General features: G+C 31.0%; 2 protein-coding genes across 2 annotated transcripts in view; one reads left to right on the top strand and one right to left on the bottom strand.

The window, feature by feature from the left end:
• The window catches only part of LOC143044873 (uncharacterized), a 40,340-nt gene extending 37,801 nt beyond the window's left edge, over positions 1–2,539 (top strand). The window contains exon 27 of the mRNA XM_076217094.1: positions 1,496–2,539. Within this exon, the coding sequence (XP_076073209.1) occupies positions 1,496–1,569 (74 nt within the window). The 3' untranslated portion in view covers positions 1,570–2,539. The remainder of the gene's footprint in view (positions 1–1,495) is intronic.
• A 300-nt stretch (positions 2,540–2,839) lies between these two features.
• The window catches only part of LOC143044874 (neuromedin-U receptor 2-like), a 51,061-nt gene continuing 35,998 nt past the window's right edge, over positions 2,840–17,902 (bottom strand). The window contains exon 2 of the mRNA XM_076217095.1: positions 2,840–5,537. Within this exon, the coding sequence (XP_076073210.1) occupies positions 4,313–5,524 (1,212 nt within the window). The 5' untranslated portion in view covers positions 5,525–5,537 and the 3' untranslated portion in view covers positions 2,840–4,312. The remainder of the gene's footprint in view (positions 5,538–17,902) is intronic.

Genomic DNA, 17,902 nt, shown 5'->3' on the forward strand with positions numbered 1-17,902 from the left:
TTTTCGTGGCTGCCAATTTTAGTAGATTAGGTAAAACTTGCATGTTCGTGGATATTTAATTTCGTGGTTTTGCTGAAATCTGTATACAAGCCTATAGAAAATTTTCATTCGTTGAACATTTAATTTCGCAGTTCATCTGTACCAATGAAATCCACCAAAAACGGTATCCAACGAATATACATGAATCCACAGTAGTTTTTTCTAAATAGGCTAGGGTATAAGAGGAGGATCAAGACCTCACAAAACATGTTTAACATCGGCGGATTATTTGTATCTGTCCCAAGTCTGAAACCTCTAGCCTTTTGTTAGTCTTGTATATATTATTTATTATAATTGTGGTTCATTTGTATGTAAGTCAGTTTAAAGTGACGTCAATTGCGCATAACTATTTGCCTAGGATCAGCTGAAGCTCGCTTGATGGTAGACTTCTCGCTTCGTTGAAGACCCTTTGTTGGCTTTGTCTTTTAAAAATTGGTAGGGTTGTTGTTTCTTTGTCAAATTCCCCATTATAATTCTTTACTCTATAAATTTACTGTTTCAACGCGACGTAATTAGTCAACTTTGACTTATAAAGATTTCCCTTTAAAATGAAAAAAAAAACGTATGTCATGATTGAATTGACAATCATTACAGACAAAGACCTTATTCAAAGGTAAAAGATCAAATGACACAAATATCAAATGACACACTTGTCCATAAATCTCATCTCGGAAAAATAAGAATTAAGCGACACAACCCCCCTTTAAAACTGAGGTTAACTATGGATTTCTGAAAACGATATAAAATGAAATTTATTGTACATCCTATTCTCTTTTTTATATGAACAATTTGATGGGTACGTGTTTCGATTGACTCATTCCGTTCTTGGTTTTAAAAGAAGAAATACTGCACAAGATTTCGGTTGTGTAGTTACTTTTATGTTTCCGTGGAGTTTTAATTTTTAAAAGTACATTTATACCTCGTAAATTTGCCTAAGTCCGTTTAAGTTGTCTCTGTCTTGTTTTATATCCTTTTTGAGTTTCAATTTCTAAAACTATCGTCTAGCTATATAGACGTACTGGTACGAAATGAACCAACGAGTCGGTGTAAACTCTTCTTCAAAATAGTTCTCTAAATGTTGTGTTACCATGGATATGGTATCAAAATGAAAACTACAAAACTTTTTTGAGACTCTTTTTGCAAAAACTATCCTGTAGGAAGATGACCGCCAGAGATTGCAAAATAAGACATGGTTATTTTAATGATATTTAATTAACAAAATATTTTAAATCTCGAAATATTTGTGATAATGTACATTTTAAACTTAGTCATCGACGATGCAAGTTTGAATATAATTTTACAGTAAAACTAATTGTTTTTTGTGTTTTCATTGACATGAACCAGAGGATTTAGATTTTAAAAAAATATCCCTACAATTTGATACCTTAAAGATATTCTATCATGCAGCTATTATGTTGATAAATATGTGTAAAATGCATTTGGTTTTATTTTACAGGTGACATGATGCAAATGTCCTGGACTTTCGCAGTTTTCCTCGCTCTTCTATCGATGTACTTTGGACAAAACTAAGCAATACTTTTATAGTACAATTGTGTAAATATGATAAATTATTAATGTAAAAAACTTACAACGATGAATAGCTTTCATCTGCATTTTTTGTTTTCATAATGTATTTGCATATTCTCAATAGATTTTTAAATATTTTGTGTATTTTAAACATTTGAATAAATGTACATTTCTTTAGCAGTTCAAGATGTTTAAACGCATCGTAATGTTTTTTTGTAAGATAAAAAATGTCAGGAAATTCCTTCCATTCTAATCTATGTGTTATACAGATATATATTTCTTGTTCTTGTTACAACTTTATTGTTATAAATTAAAATATGTTTTCTGATTTGAATTCTTGATTTCTTAAAACAAACAAAACTAGAAATACCAATATATATATATCGATAACTTATTGTTGACCAAACAACATTTCATTTCTTTCTTTTTGTCCCGACTAGCTCATGCGAAAAAGAACTTTGTATCGCAAGAAATAAATACAAAATACCAATGAATAGCTTTCATCTGCATTTTTTGTTTAAATAATGTATTTGCATATTCTCAATAGATATTTAAATATTTTTTATATTTTAAACATTTGAATAAATGTACATTACTTTAGCAATTCAAGATGTTTAAACGCGTAGTAATGCTTTTTGTAAGATAAAAAATGTCAGGAAATTCCTTCCATTCTAATCTATGCGTTATATAGATATATATTTCTTGTTCTTGTTACAACTTTATTGTTATAGATTCTTGATGTCTTAAAACAAACAAAACTAGAAATACCAATATATATATATATATATCGATAACTTATTGTTGACCAAACAACATTTCATTTCTTTCTTTTTGTCCCGACTAGCTCATGCAAGAAAGAACTTGGTATCGCAAGAAATAAATACAAAATACCAATGGCTGACCTTATCGTATTTTCCACTTTAGCTTAATTTATATTTTAAAATCTCAAGAATAAATGGCTTATTCAAATTTATGTTTATGTTTTTTTTTATTAGAATTCGGACTTTTGAATAAAACAACCAAAATGACAAACAGCATTTAACATGTACAAAACATGACATAAAAACTATTGACTGCGCAACACAATCCCGACAACAACCGGTAGTGATCCTAGATGCTCTGTAATGATAATAGATCTTGCTCAGCACTGTATTTTGATATTCCAAACTCTTAAATTGACGCAAGTCTAGACAATTTTACACCACGTACAATGATAAATTATGTAAATAACTCCAATATTGTTGTTTTGTTTTATAAAATAAAGAACAATGTACAATTACTAAATATTTATTGGTGTTTATTTTCACATTTTAACATTACAATATGTGTTCCTTGTGTAAGTACATTCAAATAAATAAACATTTGGTCAAACTTTATTTATTTTTTAAAGTTGTTAACTTTTCAGTTACTACTTCATAGAAGTCTAAATATATGTTACACGAACATTGTAGGTTAAATTTTATTTGTTTGAAACACAAAATATCAACAATGCACATTTATTTAATCAAAAGTCTCAATGGAAATTGTATGTCAAATTGATGGTCAGAGCAAACAAAAAGAAAATAAACTGTCCTCAAAGTACCAAACGACAAAATAATACTGCATTCAACTAAGAATTCACACCCATACAACAAGGTTTCATGCAAAAAATCGAAAACAATTTTAACCAGACAAGTAATGACCTAATTTAAGACAAAATAACAATACAGAATCTATATAACCTAAAGATGAACACCGAAGACATTATCTAAGATGCAAAACATGATCTGAAGATATGCATATTGCTATATATAATATATATATATATAAGTGAAGTAATTTTACGTTTAGATATCTTAGCTATCTTCATCAAGGGACTGTCAACATAAATAAAGTTGACCTTATATGAATATGGTTATTCTTTATTTGTTCCCCTGTGTACAAATGTAATAATATTTCAATGTATTTATAAATTCATGACCTTTAAATATTTAAGTTTAATAGCGCCTTGGACACACAACATTATTAAGTGTTGTTTCTCATTTCAACCTATCTTAATAAAAATGCTTAAAGCAATTGGTACTATGTAGAATCTATACACATTGCTTTTACTTATCTCTAGATTTCGTTTGATTGAATATGTATTGTTCGAACATCGCATCATGCACATTTGTGCTTTAACCTTAAAACAACAAGTTATAAATTGCATCTGCGTCTGAAGCGCCTTCCTGAATTTACATTTATCAAGAACGTACGTTCCAAGCCGAATATTTGAAAGTCAGAGATGTAGTAGAAGCGACACTGCTGAATAACTATCTGACTGAAATTGGCTAAAACAAAATTGGTATATCAATCAAAGTTCAACTTTTCATGAAGGAGTTAAAAACAGTTTCTTTAAACTTTCTAAATTTATAAACAAAACAATAAAAAAAGATTGCTATTAATCTTGTGTCAGTACAGAAGTGACTAGTTACTTTGCAATTAAAAATGGAACAAGACAATGTAAATTGCAGTCTTTTAGCTCTAAGCCATCTTTTTTAATACTTAAATTTATATTTTAAGCTTTCAAATTACCTGCAAAATTATAGTTACAATTCTTAATACATTTTATAGCTTCTAAAATAATCAATTATCTACATGTATGATGACATATTTACATAATACTAGATGAAATAAAAACAACATATAAATAGGAATACTATTTCGTAATACAATTGTCATGCGATTGTCAGTATCACATTTGCTTTTTAATTTAATATTATCCGTTTCATGCTTCACTTTCAGGAAGGAATTCTTTTTTCTTCAGATGCAGATCTCTGTTGGAAGGTCCGTCGTCAGATGGTGCGGGAGCAACAGAATTAATTTTGGTTGCTCTTGATTTCATGGTATTGTTCCATGTCATCTCTTGCTGATCAACCTTAATACCTAATATCATCTTCAGAGTTGCCCGAAATCTTGTTGCAGATGAAGACGATACATATAAGAAAAAGTTGATGGCGAAATTCAACTGGTAAAAGAAAAAGAAAAATGCTCTTGCCCATTTTAACTTTATTTTTGTCGACATGAAGTAGATATAATCTGGGTTCGATGGAAGAACCTTCTGAGTATTATTCCATATAAGTTCCGTGGATTGAATTAATCCAAGAGGTAGGACGAGCACAACATATGCAGTTGAAACAAGTAACAGAAGTTTCGTTGCTTTTTCATCAGACTTTGACATTGACTGTGTTGTCATTTGCGCTCTCTTCTTTTTGTTCCTTCGTATTTCCAGAAGAATTAATGTATTTAGTGTTACTATTGTTAGAGTTGGAAACCATGTGTTGAAAGCTACGTAGAAATATATTATCTCTACAAATATAGCTCTTCTCGTTTTACAGGCTGCATATCCAAATACAGAATCCCCTTCAAATCCAGAAACTGCAATTTTGTGCATTGAGAAGACAAGAACTCCTAGGGATACGCCAATTATCACGTAAATTGCGCGCCTTGGTGTCACCAGTTGCTTTCCTTTGAGTGGGAATTTAATCATGATAAACCTTTCGATTGTAAACGAAACAATGATCCAGATCGATAGTAGATTAAACACCTCTACTATAACGCCATGAAATTTACAGAGATCTTCATGGTCCTGGAAATCTTTGTTGACATGTTTGTTCTGGCCTCGGAGTACTCCAATCATAAAGTTCATAGTCAAAGCAAGACAATCATATATGGCAAGAGCGGAGAGATACAAATTCATTGTTGATTTTCGCATGTGCTTTCTGGTCAAGACCAATAGAGAGGTAAGGTTGAACAATAAACCTAACACAATTATAAAGGCTGTACCATATGACAGAAGACCACGTACCAACGTCACAAAAGGATATATCTCCACCCAGAATACTCTCAGTTCGCAAGGCCATGCTTGTTTGTCAAGCTCGGTAGCATTGGTAATCCCTTCTATCACTTCAAAACCATATTGACAATCTGTATCATTCATTTTACTTGGAATCCTGAAAAAAAAGCATATACATTAAAAAGTATAAATGGAATGTTGTAACAACTCTAATTTTTCATAAAAGTGAATGATGAAAATATCTCTCATCTGTGAAACAATGTTTCTATAAACTTTTTTGTGAATTTGAAAGTTGAGTTTTTTAGGTATAGAAGTATAAATTGTCCTTTCCTGATAAAAAAGATACTTTTTTTACAGTTGTTTATTCTTGTTATCATAAAAGAAAAACCTGGACTAGTTACGATAATTTTCTAAGCATGAGTGTCTTTGTGCTCATTTAGTCTATCCTAAATTAGAAGTGAATAGCTGCTTTTAGTTTCATTTGATTTTTGTAAAAGGAACAGGTGTTATTATAGAATCTGTTTTCATTTTTTTCCAATTTTCCATGAAAACATGATCTACGCCTACAGCAAATACTAGTGAATCAGTCTTCATCATGTTAGACAACACAGTTTGAAATGATTAAGGAAGTCGGTGTAGGCGCTTTTCAGAAATTGAAATCGGATATATTCAAATAGACAGACAATTTATTAACAGAACATATTTTTCGTTTTTAGAAAAATAACATAAGCAAATAAAAATATAACTCATAGTTAACAAAAGGGTATATAAATCGTCATGAAGCAAGAATTCAAAAAACCAAGCAACATTTATATAAACCTTGGTATTTGCCCTTAAAGTTAAGGACTCATACACAGAGCATATAAAGCCATCTAAGACTAAACAGAAGTTAGTGTTAAAGGGCATCGTAGTAATTTCCTGCAAATGAAAAATGTATATATGAACTTTTTTTGCCAAACTGTCTACATAAATCATTTCAGATATATGTTTAAATCAACTCATCATAGATACCAGGCTTTAAATGGTGTTCGCCAGACGCGCCTTTTCTCTACAAAGATTTATCAGTGACGTTCAAAGAAATGTAAAATTTCATCTAAATAGCATAGTTGATGGGCATTGATTTGAGTTAATCTATAGTTCAATGCATTGCTCAGATTATCTTAAACCTATTAGTTCAAAGATTAATCTACCACAATTATTACAACATAATGCGCTGTCAATTATATTGAATATATAGGTCAAAACATTGTCATCCGGAAGTTCTAAAGTACAGTGGATTCATTAATATTCGTTGGATACCAATTTTCGTGGATTTCGTGGATAGTGGTGAACCACGAAATTAAATGTTCAACGAATAACCAAATTTTTTATGGGCTTATATGCAGACTTCGCCAAAACCACGGAATCAAATGTCCACGAACATGTAAGTTTTCCTTAATCCACGACAAATGGTACCCACGAATATAAATGAATCCACAGTATAAGGATTTTGTTCCTTCGAATTATTAGAACTACTAGAACACACCCGCGAAATCGCGGGCATTCAGAGCGTAGTTTAAAGTATGTAAAGTGTTGTTGGAAGAATTTTGTAAAATGCAGAATGACTGGAGAATTTCAGCAAAAGTATCATAAGTCATAGGTTATTGGGGACAGGAAAATGTTTTTGTTACCCTCCACCTTTATTTCCAAAGTTCCCAATTTTTGGTTTTCTATCAATTTCAATATGAACATACATTTAGTATGTTATGAACATTTATTTAAGTAAGGAGCCTGTAATTCAGTGGTTGTCGTTTGTTTATGTGTTACATATTTGTTTTTCGTTCATTTTTTGTACATAAATAAGGCCGCTAGTTTTCTCGTTTGCATTGTTTTACATTGTCATTTCGGGCCTTTTGAAGCTGAGTATGCGGTATGGGCTTTGCTCTTTGTTGAAGGCCGTACGGTGACCTATAGTTGTTAATATCTGTGTCATTTTAGTCTCTTGTGGAGAGTTGTCTTAATATGGCAATCATACCACATCTTTTTTTTTTTTTATGTAATCAATGAATTTTGTAAAAGATTTAATGACTGGAGAATTTCAGAAAAAGTATCAAAAGTTCACATGAATAATTTTAGCGCTTATCTGTATATTATGAACATTCATTACTATATAAATAAAGCGTATTTACTTTCAATTCTAAGTTTACTAATCGATCCATGGTGATCATTGACATAGTATACAGACCCTCTCTATTTAATAAACTCTGTGACCGCCGTGGATAGTAAACTTGAAAATGATAGCAGATAAAATTCTGAAAATACACTTTATTCGTAGTATATGTATGTTCAAAGTATACAGAAAAACGCAAACCGGAAGTCTAATCTGACTTAAAATTTCGTACAATGACGGGACAATATCCGGATGCCTTTTTTCTCGTTTTTCTCCTAAAATAACTCAATCTGAATAATCATATGAATGGATGACAAATGCGACTATGCACTGTACCTATAGGACACAGAGGCGTGTTGATTAATTTATTCTGGAAAGAAGAGAAGCGACACCAAAAATGAGGTCTTCTCGTTTAATAGTATAGATTATTTAGTTGTATAACTTAATGTAAAATTGACAAAGAAAATCATATCGATAAACATCTTCTGTTTCTGTTAATGGACAACTGCACGAGAGATGAGATAACAAAGGTAAGGAAATTGAAAGTATTGAATAATTAAAGCAATGGAAGGAAATAGTTCTTTTGTTGAATAGACAGAACAATTAACGTGTTTTTGCAAGCTTTAGATACTACATATAGATTTTAATTAATAGAAATAATATGCGAGTAAAGCACGATTGAACATTTAAGCAATCAACCAATCAAGATCAGCCTTTTTGAGTCATTTTCTGGTTTTAAAGTTTGTATATGCGCCATTTGTTTTAACAAAGGTACCAAAAGCGTTAGAACATAAAGTTCAATTGTACGATTTTGCCGACCGTGCAAGGGCTGTTTAGCCAGTCAAGGTCGTTAAACACTTCCATCATCAACCATTGTATAATTTACCATGAATAATATGTGTACTTATCAAATTACCAATGTTTAACTGTTACATCTTTCAATCCTTAAATATGAAATTATAGTACTTGATATATAACAAGTGACCGAATGCTATGCCAAAGAACTGTTTGTAGTATTTTCAACAATAGTTTACTACCTCAGGATTATATTACCTTAGCTGTATTTGACAAAATGTCGAAATTTTAGGTTCTCAATGCTCTCCAACATCTTACTTTATTTGGCCTTTTAACTTTATTATTCGAGTGTCACAGATGATACTTTTGTAGTCTGGCGTACACAATTATAAGCCTGCTATTTTTCAAATGTTTTGTTATACTACACTTATCTACCTTTTACATCACACAACACTACTGCAAATTACATAAGAGGTAGACGTAGATAATTAAAAAAGAAACATTCATTTAGATTATAAACCCATCGTTAACAAATTCAAGAATTATGAAAACTGAGCCAAAGATCATGACTGTGCGGTAATCCGCAGTACATGTGTTTTTATCTACATCATTTATAAATGTGCTAGTGAACGACATAAAATTACTGTACTTAGCCTGTATCAATCCCTAGAGCAAAAAACGACGCACCAATTACCGTAGTTTACGGATGTTATAATCTCATAAATCTATCGAGAACACACAAATCAAGAGAAAACACTATTGGAATCTTGTTGTTGCTGTTGTTATTGGTTTTGGCAGGCGGCTTACTTATATAGTAATTGCGCCTTAAATTCATAAAACATAAATATTATGTATATATACTTTCAGTCCATAATTTATTTTTAGTATTACGTTTTGGCGAGTAATGATATTAAACTTTGCCGAACATGGCTGACTGAATTACTAAGAAATATATTTATGTTGAGAGACAAAAAAACCACACATAACAGAAGGTACATGTAATAGGAAAATGAAAAAAAAGCAAATGATAGTCCCTAATGAAATGTACATTTTTAATTGATAGGTATCATAAAATTGTTTAGAAATTTTACCTGGTTGTTCACCTTTGTGTCGTCTGTGATATACTTATATATATATATATATAAACAAAAAAAGAAGTATATTAAGAAACATGCTATTGGAATCCGATGAAACTCAAAGAAAGCAAGGCAAGACTTGATAATGAATGAGCGGAGATAGAGATAGTTGAAGAAAAATTGTAGAAGAATTGGTGCAATCATACACATCAGTTTTGGCGAAAATAAAACTAGCTATAGGTGCTAATAAGTTTTTAAAATATTGGCTTGAAGTTTGTAATTTCAAATTGCCGCTAATGATTTGGGGAGCTGAAGGGTGAATTTTAGTCAATCCATATTTTGGAACAAATATTATGTATATAAAAGAGAGGCTGAAGATTAGATCGTATACATTCGACTCGATCTTATGTGCATAGTATAGGTATATAAACATGCTATGATGTGTTATTCTTAAAGGAAATAGCAAAGCATTCCTTATTTGTTACTTTCACTTATGATTGAGAGGATCAAATATGTAATGAATGGAAAAGGCAGTTTCGGGGGGAGGGGGTCCCGAGACACATGCTTAAATGATGCATTATAAAGTCATTTTGAATGTGTTATTATTACTATCTTTCTTTTTTTAGTAAAGCTATTTTACTTTGAACAACACATCATATGTGCCAACATGTATGGCTTATTTATTTGAGTATTACATCAACTTATTTATCAAAACATTTGAAAATGTAACGATTTATTTATGCAAAATAAGATCATTTTGTAAAAAAAATAATTTTACAAAGGGAGGTGAAATATATCAAAAGGACATTCAAACTTCTTTCTTTGTGGTATTCAGTTCACCCGGAAGTATAAAAAAAAATAGCTGTTCGCCTGTGACTTCCGGATTACCTGCGAGGTTCAGTTTATTATGGCGCTAGAAAGACACCATATAGATTGAATCATTACATGGAAGGCTGGGCATGTTGTTACATAAAAAACACTATACTAAACTCAACATAGAAAATTGAAGACTGAGCAACTCTAACTCGCCAAGAGTTGGTGGTCTCAGATGTTCTGGAAGGTTATCCCATTATTGTCTTACCTTAAAATATTTTTTTGTCTGTTAACTGACTAGAACTATTTTAATTTGTATTTGCTGGTACAATATGTTGTTAATATTTTTTTATTAAGAAATTCTCTTACTCTTGCATATTCCCAATTTCTTGTCCGGGTTTTGATTTACTTTTTGTTCTTTAGCTTGGATTTTTGAACAGTTTGGCGTCGTGCATCACAGACGGGAAATTAGTTGACGAAAAACACAAATGGCGGAGGAACATTTGTACCGTGTATGTTATTAGAGTGAATAAAATCATTATATAGGTAACAACAAATATCACTATGGCAATATAATTATTTTTTCGTTTCTTCAAGCATTTGAGAATTATATTACCTTTTAAACGGTCCTTGTCGTCAAAAGTAAAATCACAAAAATACTGAACTCCGAGGAAAATTCAAAACGGAAAGACTCTAATTAAATGACAAAATCTTCTCACTTGTATGACAGTCACATCAAATTCCATTAACAAACAGACATAATAGGTAAAAATGACAAATATACAGCAGTCAACATTGTGTTATAATCTGAATCACTAAAAAAAATTGTTAAAACTTTACAAAGAAGCACACAATGGCATATAGACCAAGTAAATTGAAATAAAACTAAAGACAAGAATACAAAAAATTGCCATAGTACAATAACACTATGGCGGGATGTATAAGTACAGAGCCACGTCATATATGTAACAAAGAAACATAAAAAGGCATATAGACAAAGCAGAAAGCAACAATGAAAGACAAGCCACAAACAAGTTTTGCAATATCACAATAACGGGATGTATAGGCACAGAGTCATATCACATGCATTGAAGTAACACAAAAAGGCATACAGACAAAGCACGTCAGCAAAAACAAAAGACAAAAATACGAGAATAACTAAATCACTACGAAAATAACAAAGAAGCACAAAAGGCATATATCAAACCTAACAACCTCACCCATTGCATCTATTCTTGAATTTTATCTATATAAACAACTGAAAGACTTCAAGTGTTTGGATCGAATGGCTAGACCAACAAGCGACTTATCAGTATTCTTGTACTAAGTAAGCCTTTTTCGCTAAAGCCATTCACTTTAAAAGCTTCGGTCAAATGGTACTTCAACAATATAAAGATGTCGTTAATACACATCTAAAGTCTACATGGCACTTTTTGTCTGGGATTTTTCCTTAGAATTTTCATTGTTGGAATTTTAATAGGTAAATCTAACTACATTACTACACGTTTCCTTTGGTAAGTATCAATTGAAGACATAGAAATTGATAAATTATTCTGGATTAATTCTGGTTTATTTTTTTTTCTTATCAATATAACGTATTAGTTTATTGATTTATAATAGTTATCAAAGGTACCAGGATTATAATTTAGTACGCCAGACGCGCGTTCCGTCTACAAAAGACTCATCAGTGACGCTCATATCAAAATATTTATAAAGGCCAAACAAGTACAAAGTTGAAGAGCATTGAGGATCCAAAATTCCCAAAAGTTGTGCCAAATACGGCTAAGGTAATCAATGCCTGGGATAAGAAAATCCTTAGTTTTTCGAAAAAATCAAAGTTTTGTAAACAGGAAATTCATTCAAATGACAACATTATTGATATTCATGTCAACACCGAAGTGATGACTACTGGGCTGGTGATACCCTCGGGGACGAAACGTCCAACGGCAGTGGCATCGACCCAGTGGTGTAAATAGTTATCAAAGGTACCAGGATTATAATTTAGTACGCCAGATGCGCGTTGCGTCTACATAAGACTCATCAGTGACGCTCATATCAAAATATTTATAAAGCCAAACAAGTACAAAGGTGAAGAGCATTGAGGATCCAAAATTTCAAAAAGTTGTGCCAAATACGATAAGGTAATCTAAACCATTATTCAAATACAATGTATAAACACGACGGTTAAGTATGCCATTTGTTAAATCCGGAGAAATAAATGAAATATCTAATTGAATGCATATAAAACAATATCTTTCAGAATTGTTAATTTTCATAATTACTGTTCTTCAAAAAATGAGTTTTTTTTTTGTAATTTTGTTTCACTTTCCAATCGCAATGTACATGTATATATAAAGTATCACTATGTTGTGTGTATCCCTGTTCCAATGTACATGTATCTGTAAATCAATGTACATGTATGTGTATGTAATTATTATACTAGTACCTTAAAGTTTCTAAAATCTAATTAATTATTTTAAGCTCAATTAGGCAACAGTAGTAAACCGGTGTCCAAAGTCATAATTCGCGTATGAGAAAAACAATGTGGGTTTTAAGCTAAAACCGAGGGATTCACATTAACTATAAATATCAGCCAGCCGCGCGTATACCAAACAGTACTAGCATGATATGATTTGAAATATAAGATGTAAATAGCTTCTGATTATGTCAATTTACAGGCAAAAATGATGCTTGTGATAAATTTCTTTTTTGAATTTCGTATATAGGTAAATTGCAACATTTCCAATGCTAGTTGATATCAACATTTTCACTGTTCTATTTTTATAGAAACAGAGACGATACGTTCAACTACATCACCTTCGTGGGAATATAGTTGCTATACCATTAAATGCATCTATAGAAATTGTTCCTGGTCTAGTTCTTAGCTTTACAATAAGACATAATTGTAAATAGAGTTAAATCAAGACGATATTACTGGAATAAAATAAGATATACAGTCGTTAATAGTAGAGTAAAAAATAATAGAAACCTTAATTTTTCTAAGAAGAGATAGTAATTATGAAACAGATACAATAATTGATATTCTTCGAAATAGTACAAAAGCGGTTTTTCGAAATTGTCCGTTGAATAAGATTTTATTCTTCGTCAATTTATCCAGCCGAATTCTCAAAACTATTTAAAACTAGCCGAGAAAATCATAACAATATTTAGAGATTTCCCATTAGTTTTTCTGCCGTAAACAGAACAGATACTATGATACATTTTGCATCCGGCTAGCAAGACAAGCAGTCCTAGAACTATTTATCAGGACAAACAGGAACTACCTCAATTTAATAAAACATAATCAATGTCATATTGAAATTTTTATGTACTTTGTATGTCAAAGAGAACCAAAGAAGGCCGTACGATGACCAGTATTTGCGTACATCTAAATTGTATGTTATCTGGAATCTATTATTTCAAAACACCATAAATAAGGATGTTATATATCTAAATAGAAACAACCCCAATTCGATCATAAAAAACATAATCACTGTCATATTGAAATTTTGTATGTAATGTGTCTATCAAAGAGAACTAAAATAATGCCGTACGGTGACTAGTAAATGCTTAAATCTACGTCATCTTGAATCTGTTTGATAGTTATATCACTGGTTACATGTATCATACACAGTCCAGTAGTCAGCACTTCTGTGTTGACTTGAGTTATCATTGATATGTTCATAATTATAAATTAACTGTTAAAAAACTTTGAACTTTTGAAATACTAAGGCTTTTCTATCTCAGTACTTGATTACCTCAGCTGCATTTGGCTTTTTAAACATTTTTCTATTCGAGCGTCACTGATGAGTCTTTTGTAGACGAAATGCGCGTCTGGTGTAAATATTAATTATCAATCCTGGTATCTATAATGATTTTACCACAACTTCTTGTTTTACGGATAAAGCTTTGTGTGGTGCACCGAGGTAAAATAAATTGTTAGACTTACTTTTAAAACGTATTTTCTAATCCAAGACAAAAACTCTTAGTATGTACAAACGTTTCTCCTGGTTTTCTCAAATATTCATTTGAGTGATGCAAAGACAATAATGGTAAAGTTGACCAATTAATGCAAAAGTAGTATACCTGTGTTCAAAGTCATAGACAGAATCACCTACATATAGTTATATCATTAATTGTATTCACATTGTCTAACAGTTCGTTGATCCACTTTATTTAATAAAGATCTCCATAAATTGATGTCATACTGTATTAATTATAGAATAATTGAATGCAAACTATGATAACGACACAACTTGTGACAGTCAGAAGTTACAGCTTTGATATAAGAATAGTTCGACCTTCACCGTGTTTGATTGTACTTATAAAAGAAAATCAATTTTTGTAATATGTTTTAATGCTCTGACAGTCGTAACTGAATCTTTATCTTTAGTATTTTAAGTTTTGTAATTATCCCATCTACTTTGGTGATTATTTCAGGGAATTTCATATCATAAATAATTGTTGTTTTTGCAGGTATAGGATTTCTTTTTCTTAAAAAAAAATATCTGAATATCTGCGTTTCATTGGATGAATTTTAATAGGAACTTCCTGGTCCTTTAAATTACCTCTTTTTTAATGTTCGGTAATCGGATACATCTTGCGTAGGGTAATACCATCACAGCCGCCAATATTCAGTCAAGATGAAATTAAACGAAATTGCCATTATTAGTAACACTTCATTAGTGTTTAAGTTGATAGCAGTTTCTGGGTAATAGTTGCATACAAAGGAAGTCGGGTAATTAAATTCGTCTGATAGATCTGTGCATCTCGCTAAGATAAGTTAAATGAACAGGAAACGGACGGACGAATTAAAAGACCCCTGTCTTGAGTTCTAAACGTTCATGGCAACATCAATACTATACACATTAATTTCCTTAATATTAATTATTTATTTGTATCGTAATTAGTTATCAAAGGTACCAGGATTAAAATTTAATACGCCAGAGTCGCGTTTCGTATACATAATACACATCGGTCACGCTCAGATCAAAATAGTGAAACAGTCAAACAAGTACTAAGTTGAAAAGCATTGAGGACCCAAAATTCCAAAAAGTTGTGCTAAATGCGGCTAAGGTAATCTATCCCTGGGATAAACGTATACTAAACAAAACGCCATATATTCCCTTATAATATAAATGTCAACTTTCAATTTCCCATCCAATAAGAGCGATGTGAAATTATGTTACTTCGTTTAAAGAAAAAGGGAAATATAATGAGAAGTATTGTGATAGACATCTAAATAAAATCCTCTACCGTATTGTAACAAAGAATGTTTGCCGTTAAAAGGAGATAAACATGACATTCATAATTTTTTCACTCACCACAAGATGCATTTTAACTATAAAAATCAATTTACAACTTGTGCTGTTTGCGCTGTTACAAATATGGTTTCAATTTAACTTCCATCAACGTGAGCGGAGAGGAACTATTTTGACTCAAGACAAAAGTCTGATATCACGACCCCTTATCAATATGATGCAATCTATCTTCAGACTTGATTTTTGAAAGCCATCTTTTGATAGATAAAAGGTTACTCTTTCAAATGAGTGCAATTTTAGTATTATGCAACAAGTATGTAATCAATAGTATATTAGTGCTATAAGTGGAAAAATGGCAGTCTGTGCACTAGAATGAATTTCGCTTAGTCGTCTTGGTTGGTATATAGAAATCTACTTAAACACAGCATGAACTAAAAAACTATGTCTCTAATTTTTTTCTATGGCGTTCTATTCTCTTTTAGACCACCAATTAGTGTAAGCATTGTACTAGTAGTACACAATTTTTTAATCTATTCTATATATACATTCCATTTAAAATCTGAGACAGTGTTTTGCAAATAAAAGTCTTATGAAAAACTTATGCTATAACCAAGTCTCTACGGGTACCGATGGAGGACCGAATTGAATGTTCTCTTTTTTGTTTGTTTTTATAGTGATTAAGTTTATAACACAATGAAAGAACCCATATCGCATTGTAAGCATTAAAAGTCCCCGACATGAAATTAATGGCCTAATTTAAGTACAAATTAATGAATTAATAATAAATATATTACACAGCAACAAACAACAACCACTGAATAACAGACCCCTGACTTAGGACAGGCACATCATAATGTGGCGGGATTACACTTGTTTGAAGGCGCCAACCCTCAACTAACCAGGGACAGTGGTGTTACAGTTCAACATTAAAACAAACAATAAAATCAGTTGAAAAACGCTTAACTCATCAGATGGATACAAATAGATATTCATCTAACAAAAACAAATACAGTTGATATTAATCTCATATTTTCATACATTATGTCGTATGTCTTGTTCACATATTTTTGTCAATATGTATAGAATAACCATACATTGTCTCGAAATATCAATGTGATTTGTGCAAGGCTTAGATAAGAAACAGGTAAAAAATGAGGCTATGCCAAGCATTTCTACCTGTTTCGAGTTGAGTACATATAACATTGATATTTCGAGACAATGTATGGTTTTTCTTTATATAGTGCAACTCTAATAATTGTTCTAAATGAAATATTTAGGGTAAAAAGCACCATTTTTTAATTTGGAGCGGACAACGCAAAAAACTCAGTTGTTTTTCCTTCGTTTGATGTTTCTGAGTATTAATTTTGTCATTTCATAAGAGACTTTTCGTTTTGAATTTATCTAGTAGCTTGGTATTTTTTATTTTTTATTTTCATATGCCTTTTATGAGCTATGAAACGTGAATAAATTCAGAAAATTGCAAAACCATGCAAAACGTTCACGAATTGACTAATATTTGTTGGTTTTTCTTCTTGTATATAATGTTGATCTTAGATATAATAAAAAAAAAAAATATGTGGTATGATTGTTAATGAAACAGCTCTACACAAGAGACCAAAATGACACAGAAATCATAACAGCAACATGTAGATGGTCTCTTCAGAAAGTTGCAATGGATTTTCTTTTTACATAGTGCATTGGGAAATCTTCTATTTAGTTTTTGAAATTGTAGATGTAACTTTATGTTATTATTATATTGTCAATATGTAATGTCAACGACCTAATTATTCCTAGGTTTATTGATTGGATATTAAAATAAAGACGGACTAGCATATAAGGAATAACATCATTACTATCATGTAAAAACGGGAAAAAATTCATAATTGTGAAAATAATAAGGTTTCTTTAAGTACACTAGCTTGCATTGGCAAATGGACTCCCCTTTTTTCTTTTTTTTTTTCATTTTTTTTTGGCCAGTGATGTACACGTATGTAGATTTTTAACAAAGTTCTCTTGTAGGGTATCACAAAAAATCAAGAGCCAGTTAAAATAATCGGAAGTTTTCGTAATGTCGCAGTTGACTTTAGTTGTCGCCAATTTATTTTCCAGGGAATCATATATAAATATTTAGCTGGAAATTACTAGATTTCTAGAGCAGAATATCATATCGGAAATGCTTACATGTACATGTAAAATAGTACTATGATCTTAGTTTCCATTTCCTTATGATATTTTAATAAAACACAGATGGATATGTATAGTCTCTAGGGAAATATGTATTTTTCTGTTTCTTATAAAAAATTATTCATTTTCGTAAACCAAACACATTCTTTTTCACTATTCTTTTTTCATAAAAAAAATAATCCTATCTCAGATATTCCTTTTTATCGCTGATTTTACGTGTAATCCTCCAAAGTTAAACTTGTAA

The sequence above is a fragment of the Mytilus galloprovincialis genome, chromosome 9, assembly GCF_965363235.1.
Source record: "Mytilus galloprovincialis chromosome 9, xbMytGall1.hap1.1, whole genome shotgun sequence".
NCBI lineage: Eukaryota > Metazoa > Mollusca > Bivalvia > Mytilida > Mytilidae > Mytilus > Mytilus galloprovincialis.